Source organism: Mesoplodon mirus (assembly GCF_964341445.2).
Source record: "Mesoplodon mirus genome assembly, chromosome: 11".
NCBI classification, from domain to species: domain Eukaryota; kingdom Metazoa; phylum Chordata; class Mammalia; order Artiodactyla; family Ziphiidae; genus Mesoplodon; species Mesoplodon mirus.
This window is the reverse complement of record NC_138987.1, coordinates 42,258,933-42,272,110: the sequence shown is the minus strand read 5'-3', so window position 1 is coordinate 42,272,110 and position 13,178 is coordinate 42,258,933. Positions and strand designations below refer to the sequence as shown.

Sequence of the window (13,178 nt, the reverse complement as noted above, 5' to 3'; positions counted from 1 at the left end):
CGACAGGCTCCTTCCCCGGGGCAAGCGAGGCCTGGGATCGTCCCAAGAGCAGAAACCCCGGGGAAGGGGCGCCCAGGACCCAGTCTCTGAGGCCTCAGCCAGGGCTCACTCAGTGAATTGCAACCCCACCTGGCTCCGGCCCATTCCGGCCAGGTGCCCTCCCGGGACCAGCACAAGGGAAGGGACACAGGTGTAAGATGAGCACACAGCCAGCCTGCTGGCCAGCGGCAGAGCCTCTGAGGCTGAGCCCGAGACGCTGGACTTGGAGCCAGACCTACTTGGGTCTGTCCAGCCCTGCCACGGGCCAACCACTGAGCCTCAGTGTTCCCGGCCACTAACAGGGACGGGAAGATGAGCCCATCTGGCTGCGGTGGACCTGTCCTGGCCTCTCTCCCTCAGCGCTCCAGAGGCCAGACTGTGCATCATCAGGGCTCACGTCTGTGCTGCTGCGCCTCTGTGCCCTGCCCAGCCTGGCTCCCCTCACGTCCCCCTCCAGCCTCCCAGAGCAGAAAAATGCCCTGGGCAGCCCTCCCCCACCCTCCCCACCCGTCTGCCAGACCCCCGCTCCCCGCACCTCTCGGCCCTTGCTCTGGCCTGTCCTGTGCCAGGAGGGACCGTCCCATTGTTCCTCTCCTTGCCATGAAGACCCTGTGCTCCCCACACACATGCCCGTCTCTTACTGCCCACCGGGAGGCCAGGGGAGGGCAGTGGTGCCCAGATGAATCCTAGCTCTGCCCTGGTTCTGGGACTGGGCCTTGCGCTCCTAGGCTCCAGGCCTCACACCTGGACACCCAGACCCGCGGCAGGCATGTAGCTGACGTGAGCGGTGCCTGTGAAGGTGCCCATGGATGGTGGGGACTTTCTCTCTCCATGAGGGCCAGGCGGGCTCCTGCACATTCACAGCCTGTCCAGGTGACCAGGAGGCAGATACCGTACCCCTGGCAGGGTCCCCTGAACTCTGGCTTTATCCACCAAGGCACAGCTCCCACACAACCTGGCTCTTTCTTTAGCCAGCAACCCAGGTTTGGGGGGAAGAAGGGGCACTGACATTTCTGGGTCTGTGACCTGATAGTGGAGACATTTCTGAGCTGGGAGGTGGTCCCAATTCCATGTGTCAGGGGACATGATTTGCTGGCCCTCCTGCCCCACAGTCCTAGAAGCGACCACGGATGGGTCTTGGCTCAGGGAGGGACGGCAGAGACCTCCCTTCTTCCGGCGGGATGGCAGGGGTCTGAGAGCTCCAAAGGGACCCTTCCCAGTCAGCCTGGACGGGGCGGTGGCAGGAGCAGGCAATGCGGCGTGAAGAGGGCTCCCTGAGCAGGGCTGTGGGGAGTGAGCAGTCGGCAGTCGCCCTGCCATCTGCCACCGCCGGCTCAGCCCCAGTCCCCAGTGTCTGCCTGTGGGCAGGGCGCCGGGCAGGCCCGGGCTGGGAGGAGCCAGGCCAGCCGGGGACAGGTGTGTGGGAGGCCTCAGTGGGCAGGTGGCCTTTTCAGGGCCAGGCGGATGTCTGGAGCGAGCGAGGCAGACAGACGGTGTCACCCTGCAGTCACCTCGGGCTTGGCTTGGGGCCACCGGGAGCCGGGACCCCCCCCCATGGCTGCCCCCCCACTGCTGCCCCGATTAGGTTTCTCCCCATAAAGCGGCCAGTGTTTCTGCTCGGCAAGCCGTGCCAACAATGGAGTCTGGGAAAAAGGCATGGGGGTGGCATCCGGGGGCCGGGTCTCCGTGCGAACACGGCCCATAAAGTTAACGAGACGTGCGCACCGGGCAGAGGCCAGCTCGGGCCGGGCAGGGGCTGTGCGCCCATCATGAGCTGGGCAGGGCCGGGCACACACTGAATGGGGCATCAAAACTCAGGAATCAAGACAAATGTTTCAATATAAAATTTTTTTAAAACGCAAAAAGGCCCATGGTACAAGAATATCAAACTTAAATAAGGGCACAACGGATGGTTACTAACTTCTCCTTTGGCCTCAGATTCCAACAGCTCAGCTGAGCACGGGGCCCAGTGGCTTCATTGCCCCCAAGAGCACCCCTCAGGGACAGAGGGGCGAAACTAGAACTGGAATCCGGATTTCTGACCCCAGGCTCTTCCCATGGCCCTGCACACCTCTAGGCGGCGCAGGCCACGCACGTGGGGAAGTGGTGCCTCCAGACAGGAGCCCCTGCCCCAGCCCCCTGGGGTCCACCCCAGGCCTGCCTTCCTTCCCAGCGGCCCAAGGTGCTCTCTTGTTGGTTCCCTTCCTGCCCAGCCTCCCCGAGACAGACGCCCACATGCTCTGGGTCGGGGTCTCCCATCCTGGGAGTCTGTGCCCCGCCCCTGGCTCCCTGCTCTCCTGTCCCCAGAGAGCTCCAAGCTCATAGGTGGAAGGTGGCCAGGCACGGGAAATGTCCACTCCCCAGGGAAGGGGCCAGACACGTACCAGGGGCCGAGTGTCACCGCCCACAGATGTGTGAGTCTGAAAGCCCACAAGAGTCCTAGCATCCAGGAAGCTGGGGGCCTGATGCTGGCCAGGGAGGCCCAGGCAATGGGATCCAGCCCTGCTCTGCAGACATACCTGCACCCATGGGGGCCATGGGCATGGGGTGGGGGTGGGGATAGATGGTTCTGGGGGCCGCCAGGCCATAGTTCTGACCCCTGCTTTGGCCCCAGCCAGCGATGGGCCTCGGGAAAAGTTAATCAGCACCTCTGGCCTCCGCCGTTTCCTCTGTAAAGTAGGGCAAAGATGCCAGGGCTGTCGGGAGGAAGGTCCAGGTGCCTCTGTGCCAGGTGGGGGGGGGGGAACCACTGGGCGAAGCTGCTCTTCATGCTGCAGGGTTTGCTCAGAGTCCGAAGGGAAGAGCCAGGAGGCAGAGCCTTTCCTGAGCCCGTGGGTGTCTGCATCTGGCGCTTAACCATTAGGCAACAGTTTTAACCTCAAAGGCGTGTATTTATCTGAAAATATTCTCAGTTCAAGCCTCATTCTGGGTCACAAGGCGAGGAGAGGGAGGGAGAGAGGGGGGACCAGATGCAACCACATCATTAAAAATGCCCGGTGTGAAACCGTGTTCTGGGGCAGCCCCACCTGGCAGCAGCCCCTCAGGAGGGCCCTTCTGCTGCGGAGCTCCCTGGCCCCCCGGGAGGCCCTGGGCCTGGCCTGGCGTGTAGACCCGTGACTCTGGTCTGGGCATTACACCATCCCGTCCTTGGCTGGGTTTCCCCGGGCCGGGGTGGGGGAGCTGAGCAAACCCCACTTCGTGGTGACGGAATGTTCTCTCCGGGAACTGCGAGGCGAGGCTGTCTGGGAAAAAGCTGGGCCTTGTCCCGTGACTGTCCCAGCCTGGAAGGCTTGGCTGGGCCATAGGTGTCTGGGGAAGCCACCCCGCCGCTCCTGAGGCCCTACTGTGCGCTCTTCTACACGTGTGCTGTCCAATGAGGACCTACCTGACCTTGGTCACCCAGAGAACACAGGGCAGAACTTGCCCTCAGTCCACCTGGCACGCCCCATGCTGCCAGAGAAACCGGCGCAGTCCCTGTGAAACCACACACTTTCCTCAAAGCCCCTGCTTCTTTACGCGGATGTTTCCGTGAACCTCCTCTAGAGGGCCCACGGGCGGCCCTCGGAGGACCTTGTCGCGGGGCCCTGCCGGCGAGCACTGGCGCCCGGCGGCTCCCCGTCCACCTGCCACAGCCGCCGGGGCCCTGCCCTGTGCTGGCTCCTGGGGCAGTGGTATCTCCTCTCCACCGCCCTCCAGGCCCTGCAGCCAAGACTCCCTGGACGCCCCGGGGCTGCTCTGTGCACCGCTTCCCCTGAGATCACCGGGTGCCGTCGGGCGGCGCTGCTTCACACTGTGCCGGCTCAAGAGCAGCGGGCGCGGCAGGAGGCAGAGGGCTCCACGCTGACGGAGGTGCTGGTGCTCCCGGCCTGGCCAGCGCTCTGGGGGCCTGAGGTCTCCGGGTCTGGTCTGCGGGGGCGTTGAGGTTCACCCTGCTCTGCGGCCCAGGCCACAGGGGAAGCGCAGCTGCAGAGCGCCACCGCCTCTCCCCGCAGGGAGCTCACCTCCCCCAGGAAGCCCCCGCCCCTGCTTCCTAAGGACAGGGGGCACTGGAAGCCCGACTGAACACCGGGAGCCCCGGAGCCCGGCCCGGAGCCCCGACGCCCTCAGGCAGGAAAGCGGGTGAGAAGGCCGGCAGAGGCCCGGGGCTGCCTCCGTGCATGGCGTGTCCGGGGGCCCACTCCCCCCGCCCTGTCATTTCTAGAACTGTCCACACCGGCCGCCAGGGACTCCCTCCGCGGGTGCGGCTTTCACAACGGCTCTCCTGGGGGTGGTCTGCAGTGTCTCCGCCCGCTTGGCGGGGAGGTCTGGGGCGGCAGGGTCAGGACTCCCAGACGCCTCACCGAGACGTCAGCGGGTGCCAAGCCCGGGGAGGCCACGGCCAAGGCCGCGCGGGGCCAGAGGGCAGCGGTCCCCTCCCCGCGCCGGGCCTCAGCCTCGCACACAAGAGGGCGGACGGCGCCAGGAAGACAAAGGCGGCGAGGAGGGCAGGGCGGCCCGGCAGGATTAGGAAGTCCACCTGGGAAGCAGACCCAGCCTGGAGGGCCGGGCCAGGGAGAGAGGCAGGCAACACCCTCTTCAGAAGCGTCCTCGCGCCCGAGCTGCCAGGCACCTGGTTGCCAGAAGCCCTGTCAGCCCTTCGGGGGGCTCCGGGCGGTCCCTGGGAAGGCTTATGTCCGAGACACTGGCCCTGACGCCCTCCTGACTGACGGGGTATGTGTCCTCACTGGCCTGAGGGCGGGGCAGCCTCCGGCCAGGTGGCCCAAGGCGCCGTCCTGTGTTCTGGGGCCATCCCAGCACAGCCCACCCCATGGTCCAGGCCGGCACCTCCTTCCTGTCCAGTGCAGGGGGCACAGCGGTGGCTGCCGAGGGACACGGGGAAGACCCACCCCAGGGACGCAGGGCCGGAGCCCTCCTGACCCCCTGCAGCACCGGCCACTTCCCAAGCCTCAGGACTCCTGTCCTGCTTGCCCGCCTCACGTCCCCTCTGGGGAGCCCCCTCCGCACGGCCCCAGCAGACAGCATCTCACTCAGAACCCCAGATGTAAGGCGGAGACCAGAGGCGATGCTCTGGGTCCAGCCACGGCCACCCCTCCCAGCCTGTGCAGGGCGAAAACCCAGGATCAAGACCAATCCCACTTGAAAGACGGGTATACAGGCCCAGGGGGTCGCCGTGCACTGGCCCTGGCCGCGGGCAGCAGTGGGGCCCTTGAAAAGCAACCGTCAGCGGAGATGCTACTCACGCACTGGGGGGCACAACTGGGCCTTGCGCTCTGACGGAGACGGGCAGGTCGGGAGCCGGTGCGGGGCCTGGGTCAAGGAACAAGACAGTGGAATTAGCGGGGGAGCCCATGCCTTTTCTACAGGGTGGGGGAGCCTTGGTGACACAGCATGGCATGGAGCGCTGGAGCCACTGTCCCCCTCGCTTGTGTGACCACAGCTGTACTGACAACTCCCCAGGCATGAACCAAACAGCCGTCCTCACCGAAGACCTCTCCCAGGAGCGGGTGCTGCTTGCGGGCTGCCCCACGGAGTGGGGAACTCAGTGGGGAAGAGTGAGCATCCCAGCCACAGGGCTCGGGGTTCGAATCCCCGTTGGCCCAATATCGCTGCAAATACACGTAGTAGCACTTCCTGGGCACACACCCCCCGTCGGAAACTGGGGAAGGGCAAACACCCCGTCCCCTGGAATGCTCCATGCACTGACCCGAGCCCACCACACTGGGTAGCTCCGTCAGTCCTCATTACAACCTGATCTGGGGGTGAGGGAATGAACACAGAGAGGCTCAGTTATTTCCCCACAGTCACACCGCCAGCACAGGCATTATCAGCCTCCCTGGCGTTACAGAAAGGAGGGAACAAAGACCCAGAGACGTCTCCATCTACCTGCCTGAGGTCCCGCAGCTCCTAGGAGAGAGCAGAGCCCCCTGTCCTGGGTAAACCCCAGGGAGCCCCCCACCTGAGACATTCAATTTCCCTTCCTCAGGGTGAACGGCCAAGGGCCTTCTGGCTCCCCAGTTCTCCCAGGCCAGCCAGGCTGAGCGGGCACGGTGTTCTTGGAGAAAGGCGGCTCAGAGCCGGGCCCGGGGGACAGAGTGGGAGGCTGCTCTTTCCCCAGCCAGGGCTGGACACAGCTGAGCTTCCAGCTCAGTAATATCTGGGAAACAAGGCCTCCGACAGGGGAAACGTCTGAAGGCAAGCACCCAGCTGAGCTCAGGCCGGGGCAGGAAACCCGGGCTGCAAGGGCAGCAGCCCCGGTGTCACTGGGTCTGAGGGCCTCTTGGCTTCACTCCAGCAGGGAGACCCCTTATAAACCCTCTGGTCCACGCCGGGGGCCATCCCAGCCCTCCCCCAGCCCCTGCTCAGCCTGCCCCCCAGGGAGACGGCCTCTCAGGATGTGTGGCAGCCCCGACACCTCGGGGACGCCACGCATTCCCAAAGCCCGGAGGTGTTTCCACCTCCCCTGCTGGGCGGCTCGCTCCTGGCTCAGTGGCCCGGGGCTGGCCCTTGACCTCCCTGAGCCTCAGTCCCCATAGGAAAGTGGCACTGAAAGATGCCCGTCGGCAGGGCTGTCGTGAAGACTGTGACCTGTGCGGGAAGAGCGTGGGCTCGGGGCCTGGCCCACAGGACAGGAAGTGCTTCGCCAGAGCCAACCAATCAAAGTCACCTCGTCCAGGTGTGGCTTTCAGGGTGGGCATCCCTGCCCCATCCTCCTCCCATCCGGGGTCCACTGCACCCAGCCAGAAGAGCACTACTCAGAACCAACAGGTAAACTCGGAGCGAAAGCCATCCTTTTGCGTTTTGTCAGTATTTTCACCGGGACCGAAAAAGACCAAGTGCCAGGTATTTAAGGCCTTAATTTTTCTGTCTGGGTAAATAAAGGACACTTGGATGTTTGATGTTAGAACAAACTCCTGCCCCTTTGGGCTTGGGCTTGGAGGCCCCCTTTGTCCCCGGGTGAAAAGATTAGGTACCACGTGTGCATCTGCAGAGCAGATGGGGGTCACGTCTTGGCATCGCCGTGGGGCCCCTTCTCCAGGCTCTGGCCCTACACACGGGGCTGTATTAGGCCCAGCAGATACAGCTTCTGAACGTGGCTCTGCCATGGGGCAATGGGCCCACCGCCCAAGCCTTGATTTCCCGTGAACCCACATTCACGCCAACTCCTAAAGAACGAACGGGGTAGCCTCTACCCCAGGAACCCAGGGCGCCAGGGAGGTCAGGGACAATTCCCTTCAGAAAACTGGCCAGCACAGGGTGCTGACTGGGCCCACGTGGCTCCCGTCTGCTGCCCAACGTGGGTGAGGCACCAGGGCACCGGGGCAGGGAAAGAGGCCGGGGCGCCGCCCAGGCCCAGACCTCTCCCGTCCTGGGCCGAATCCAGGCAGACTCACAGGAGAACAATTACGAGTCGGTGCAAAGACAAACCCCACCAAGTGAGTCACTGTCCCGCTAACCCTTCACTGCTCCCCCAGCCCAAGCCAGCATCCCAAAGGGCTCGCCTGGCCCCCAAAGAACCTCCAGAACCCCAGACGAGGCTGGAGCTGGGCTACTCCCAGCCCCCGAGCTCCCATTTATGGATGCACAGAGTGATCTCGGGCGGAACGAGGAGGGTGTGCACACACGGAGGGGGCGGCCCTCCCCCCCAGCCCCGGGCACGCCCTTGTCCTCGCGGTGACCGGGCTGTGTGGTCGTCCTGGTGGTTCCTCAGGCGCTGGACGAGCACTGAGTGGCCCCAACTGTGCGCATGGGCCCCATCTCCCATCCGTCGCACAATATGTCCCGGACCTCGGCCGCTTCGCCCTGGCCCAGGAGCCCCTCCCCACTCCTGGGGACGTGCCCTCGTGGCCCCCAGCGTGTGTCTATCAGGGCCTGGGGCTTGGTCCCCGGTTCACACTCGGGTGCCCATGCCCGTGTGAGGGATGCACCCCTCAGTGCCTACGTTTCATCTGGACCCAGGAGGCTGCCGCTGCTGCCCGTGGGACGTCGAGGGGATCTCCCGGTGGGCACCGAGGAAAGCACCTGCGCTAGACAGCCTTGGGCAGAGCCCAGCAGGCCCTGTCTCCCCAGACACAGCCACGCGGTCAGTCCCTGACTGTTCTGCTGGGTCTCCTTTCTCCCTGTGCCCAGCCCTGCTCTCTGCCTCTGCTCTGTTCTTCCTTTCCCATGCTATACCCCCTCATGTCCCCCTTTCCCCTCTGTCCCTGATGTCCCCGGGGGGGACCTCTCCCCTCCCTACCCGCGTCCCACCCCACCCTCGGGCACCGGCTGGCGCATGCCCTGCGTGCAGACACAAAAGCCCCGGGGCGGTGTCTGTGGAGTCTGGCGGGCAAGCTGGACCTGTAAACACATGAGACCCAGATGGCAGAGGGGTCCCGGGTCCTCTCCACACAGCTCTGGGAGGCAGGCCTGCCCCTGGCCATGGCAACAGAGGGGAGGGAGACGCCGCCAGTCTGGCCCCGACCCTCACGGCCCCACAGACTTCCCCAGGAGGCTGCAAGCAGCCAAGTGGGCCTAACAGTCTGCATGGCGGGCTGGCGCTCGGGGGCGGGTCGGGGCGGGGGCAGGGGGCCCAGCCGACTCTGAGCACCGCAGCCCCATCAGGGCACGAGGCAGAGGGGCAGGCTGGGACCTCCTCACCTGCCAAGCCCCCGAGCTCTGCCCGGTAGTCACTGGTCCCCAGCGCTTGGCCCAAGCCCTCCCACCACGGAGCCCTGCGACGGCTGCCTCCTTGCAAAGGGGGCTTCGTTCAACTTATGTGCAGGGGAGCCGGGAAGACATCATGGGTCCAGCTTCCTGGGGTGAGACCTGGGCGAGCCCCTGACTCCTTACTGACCCTGGTCCCTCGGCCGCAGAAAGAGGCTGGTGGGAGGGCAGAGCCGCGGGGGGAGCGCCTGCAGCTGAGCCCAAGCAAATGTGCGAGAAGTACACGCCCAGCGATCCTCCAGAGGCCATGTGGGCGTGTGTGCACATGTGTGTGCGACACATGTGCGTGTGTCCTTTCAGGCATGCCCAGCCCAGGGTGGCGTCTGGAGGGAGGGGGTGGGGAGCTCTGATTTTCAACATTCGAAACGCTGCGCTGACCTGAGGGTGACATAGTTGTCCAAGCTCCAGATGTCAGCCAGGGACCAGGGTGGCCGGGAAGAAGGGGTGAGACCTGGGAGGAGAGAGAGGTGCTGGTTAAGTCTTGGGAAGGAGCCCCCGGGTGTGTTCGGGGTGCACGCCCTGCATCTGTACCCTGCTGGCTCCGGCCCACCCTGCCCTAAGACTCCACGAGGCTCAGCACAGCTCAGGGGTCACTCAGAGCCTCGCAGGGGGATGTTACCGGCCAGGAGACCACTGCATCAATGTGACTTTGTGCCCAAAACACTGGGGCTGAAACACCCTGGTTTTCTGGGGTCACGTTCTCCAAGGGACAGCAGGTGTGGCTGCAAGAATGTAGATCTGGGGGATGGAGAGACACAAGGTCAAAGTCAGGCTCAGAGAGGGCTGGGGGTCCTCACTGCCGCTCTCTCAACCTAGGTTTCTAGGGATTAGGAGAACTAAATGAAACAAGGTGTGAGATGCTCAGGATGACGGAGGGGTGCAGCTGTGCTGAGCATGAGGGAGTTCCCTCCCTCTCTTTCTCCCCGACCTCATCAGGGCCTCTGGGGTAACCCTGAGTGTCTGCACCAGGCAGCTCTCTCTCAGCAGCACTGTGCTGAGACAGGACTCCCTAAACATCACTTCCTGCAAGGGATAGTCTTTCCCTCTTTGCTTTGGCTGCTAGGAAGCTCAGAGCTGAACTGACAGAACTGGGAGGCGCCTACATGACATGGATTCTCTAGGCCTATCTGTGATTTTCCCTTTGCCCCAATTTCCTCGGCTGTTTATTTTTACCCTTCTGCATTGTCAATATTGCTCTAAGCTGCTTCACGTATATATTTCTAATGTGGCACGACATAAACAAAAAAGAAAACAAATAACACCTAGTTCCCTTCCTGCCTATATGACTGGTGAGGGCCGTGTGTGTAGCAGGCTTCATCTCTGCAAGTGGTGGGCTGTGATTGGTCCCGAGCCAGACCCCCGCTTCTCAGCCAGTTTTGGCATCCCCTTCTGCTCTTTGGTGCCTGGTAAGGAGGCAGGGAGAAGTAGGGACGCCCTTTTTGCAAATGAGAAAACAGAACCCCAGGCAGGGGCCATGGCTTCCCTATGATCACACGGCAGGGAGGGTGGGGTGAGGCTGGGGCCCGGCAGTCTGATCCTAGGCTGTGGCTTAGTCTTCTGCTACAGTGTGGTCATTCCCATGAGCCCTCAGATGCTGTCCCAGGAGATGCTTCGTAACACTGACAGAGAACCTTGGGGGTCTGGAATACCCCCTGGCAGGTGGGCACCCTGTCCCGGTGATGTGCAAACAGACCCACGGCCACCCATAGAGCTGCTAAGACCCTGAGGCCTCAGAGCGGTCGCCTCTCCCTACTCAGCCACCTCTGGCAGTGTCCTTGCTAATAGGGCCACCTCCATGCCCTCTCCAAGCCTGTGAAATTGACCCAAAGCCACATGGCCACAGCAGGCCTGGGTTCCTGGGCCACTGAAACTCTCCTGGCTGCCTCAGAGATGCTGCTAACAAAGCCCCCCAGCCACTTGGAGGGGAGGCTGCCACAAGTCCCCATGCTGCATGCGGGCAGGAGCTGGCTTTGCCTCGACCCACCCCTTCCTCTCACTCAGCACCCAGCACAATAAACCCAAAGTAACGAATAGATGAGGCTGGGCCCTGCTGAGCTCTGGTGAAGGGAGAGGAGGCCAGGAGAGCGCCATGTTGGGGAGTTTTCTGTCTTTCAGTGGATTATAAACCCCTGCTGCTTCTTGGGGGCAAAGGCTGTGTCCCACCCCCAGGCCCTCGCCGAAGCCACGGGTGTTCTAGGCTGTGCACCCCCAAACTCCGCTAGGAGGTATTCCTGCCTAAGCCTTACAGATGGGTCAACTAAGGCTCAGGGCACCAAAGAAGCCCACCCAGCCGGACAGCTCGCCGGCGCCATCATCGGGCCACCAGGTACGGGGCGGGGCTCGGCGGGACCAGAGTGGACGGGGAGGCCTTTACTCTGCTCCCTCGTGCCTGGCGGCGGAGCGGGGTCTCTGCTACCTGCTGGGGGCCAGGCCGAGCTGGCCCCTCGGGAACTCTGGGCAGGGTGGGCCCGGCTGGCTGCAGACTGGGGCCTGCGAGGAAGGGGCTGGTGCGGGGGTCTCCCAAGACTGGGTCCATGTTCCCCTCCCAGCCAGGCTGCTCACCTCCTGGGCTGCCTCACCACCCAGACGCAGGGCAAAGACCATCCACCTGGCCGTGTGGTCCTGGAGTGTCTTTTGAAGGCCATGACAGGTGTGCACTTTCTTGGGGGTGCTCTGGGGCCAGCCATGTTCTGCAAGAAATAAAGTGGCCAAGGAGTCAGCTCAGCAGGTCTGGTGGCTCACGGCCCGAGCACGGAGGGGGGCTCAGTGCGGCCTCTCCCCACACCTCTCATTTACCCCCTCATGCCGCACCTGCAGATGGGCCTAGCCTGCTGCGTGCTGCCGCCGAGCTGCCTCGGCGCCCAGAGGTTAAGGGCTTTAGAGGCGAAGGACCGCAAAGAAAACCTCTTCTGACCGTCTGGCTGCCCCTCTGCCACCCCTGGTGCTGGACTTACACTCAAACCCCGACCGCTGGCTCCCCTGCAGCCCAGCCGCGCACATCCTCCAGCGTCTGCAGAGGAAGGGGGCTGGCAAGACTCGAGGCACCTGCTCCTGGCAGAGCAAGGTCACCGCTTCATGGCACCCCTGCCCCCTTCACTCCGGCCCTGCCTTGGCGCCCACCGTTCCCTGGGGCCAGAATGTTGGCCTGCCATCAAAGGCCTAATTCCTACCCATCCTTTAGGTTACCTCCCCCAGGGGGGCCTCCTGGATCGGGAGCAATAGGTCAGCTCTAGCAATAGGCTGGGGGTCCCTTGAAATCAGCTCACGGACGCTCGCACTCCCTGTCTCCCCACAGGCAGGCAGCTCCATGGCAGGGACCACCTCTTAGGTGGTGGTGTGACCCTCAGTGCTAGCACGGTGCCCGGCACCCAGGAGGCATGGAAACGTCCCCATCCGCTCTTCGAACAATGCCCAATACCTAGGAACAGAAGGTGCAAACGTGACTCTGGGTCTTTCCCGAATGATCCAGTGAGGGCACACCCTAGGACCGAGCAACCGTGAACCCCAAGGCCCCGAAAGCTAAGCACTGGCCCAGAAGCCGGCACTCGGCCGACGGCAGCTCCCAGGCCTGGCCTGCTGCTCCTGCCCTGCCCGGGCTCAGGCCGCTGAAGGCGCACAGTCTCTCCCAAAGCAGGGATGGCTTGTCCTGCGTGACAACGAAACAGCAAATCCAGACGGAGGTCTGACCCGCCATGACTGGGAATTCTGCTGGGCCTCAGCCGGACTCACAGGTCAGGGCAGCTACCCAGGCCCCAATCCTTTCTCAGGCCTCTGCCCCGGGCCCCGTGTGACGGGGTGGCCGGGAGGAAGGTGGGTCTGGGCGCTAAGTCCCCGGGAGCGTGCTGGTGACCCCACGCTCTCCTGCCTGCACCCAGGCGCAGGTGTGTGGCTCCCCCAGACGCCAGTCCTCTCAGGAGCGCGTCCCTGTCACCTGGGGACCGGGGCCGAGCTCCCTGCGGACAGGTGAGAGCTGTGCGGGCACCGGGCAGGGAGCCGTCGGGCCGAGTCTCTCCAGGTACCGCCAGGCAGCTCAGCGCCCTCCTCGGCAGCAGGGTCTCTGGGACACGCATGGGACTCGTAAGGTGCTCAGAGGCCAGAGGGGACCTGCTGGTGGCTTCCCAAGGATGTGCTTGAGCCCCCTGCCCTGGACGCTGGGTCGAGCTTGCAGCAAGACCCCACCTTTTGGAAACGGAGACGGGAACCTAGAAGCCCACCACACCCTGTCTACACGCGGTGTGGGCTCAGGACCCCGAGTCACGCAGCTCTGGGTGCCTCCCCTTCACACGCTGCCCAGCGCCTCTTGCGGCCTCAGGTTCCCCGACTGTAGTACGGGGACCACCAGGTCTGCGGCCCAGAGCGTTGTGCAGGTTCCGAGAGAAGCTGGGGGCCAGGAGGTCAGCCCAGGCCTGGCTGCCACCACCGCACGGAGCCTGCAC

The 13,178-nt window shown here is 63.9% G+C and overlaps 1 protein-coding gene across 12 annotated transcripts in view; it reads right to left on the bottom strand.

The window, feature by feature from the left end:
• Positions 1-1,612: 1,612 nt before the first annotated feature.
• Positions 1,613-13,178, bottom strand: part of LOC309812422 (uncharacterized protein) — a 35,330-nt gene continuing 23,764 nt past the window's right edge. For 5 of the 12 annotated variants that reach the window (XM_082636179.1, XM_082636177.1, XM_082636178.1 and 2 more), the window contains 5 exons: positions 12,009-12,160; positions 11,305-11,432; positions 9,121-9,193; positions 5,284-5,346; positions 1,615-4,573 (listed from right to left, as the gene is read on the bottom strand). In XM_082636179.1, the coding sequence (XP_082492305.1) occupies positions 4,287-4,573; positions 5,284-5,346; positions 9,121-9,193; positions 11,305-11,432; positions 12,009-12,051 (594 nt within the window). In that variant the 5' untranslated portion in view covers positions 12,052-12,160 and the 3' untranslated portion in view covers positions 1,615-4,286. Of the gene's footprint in view, positions 5,347-9,120; positions 9,194-11,304; positions 11,433-11,928; positions 12,161-13,178 lie in introns of all 12 variants that reach the window. The other 7 variants (XM_082636173.1, XM_082636174.1, XM_082636175.1 and 4 more) reach the window with 4 other exon arrangements.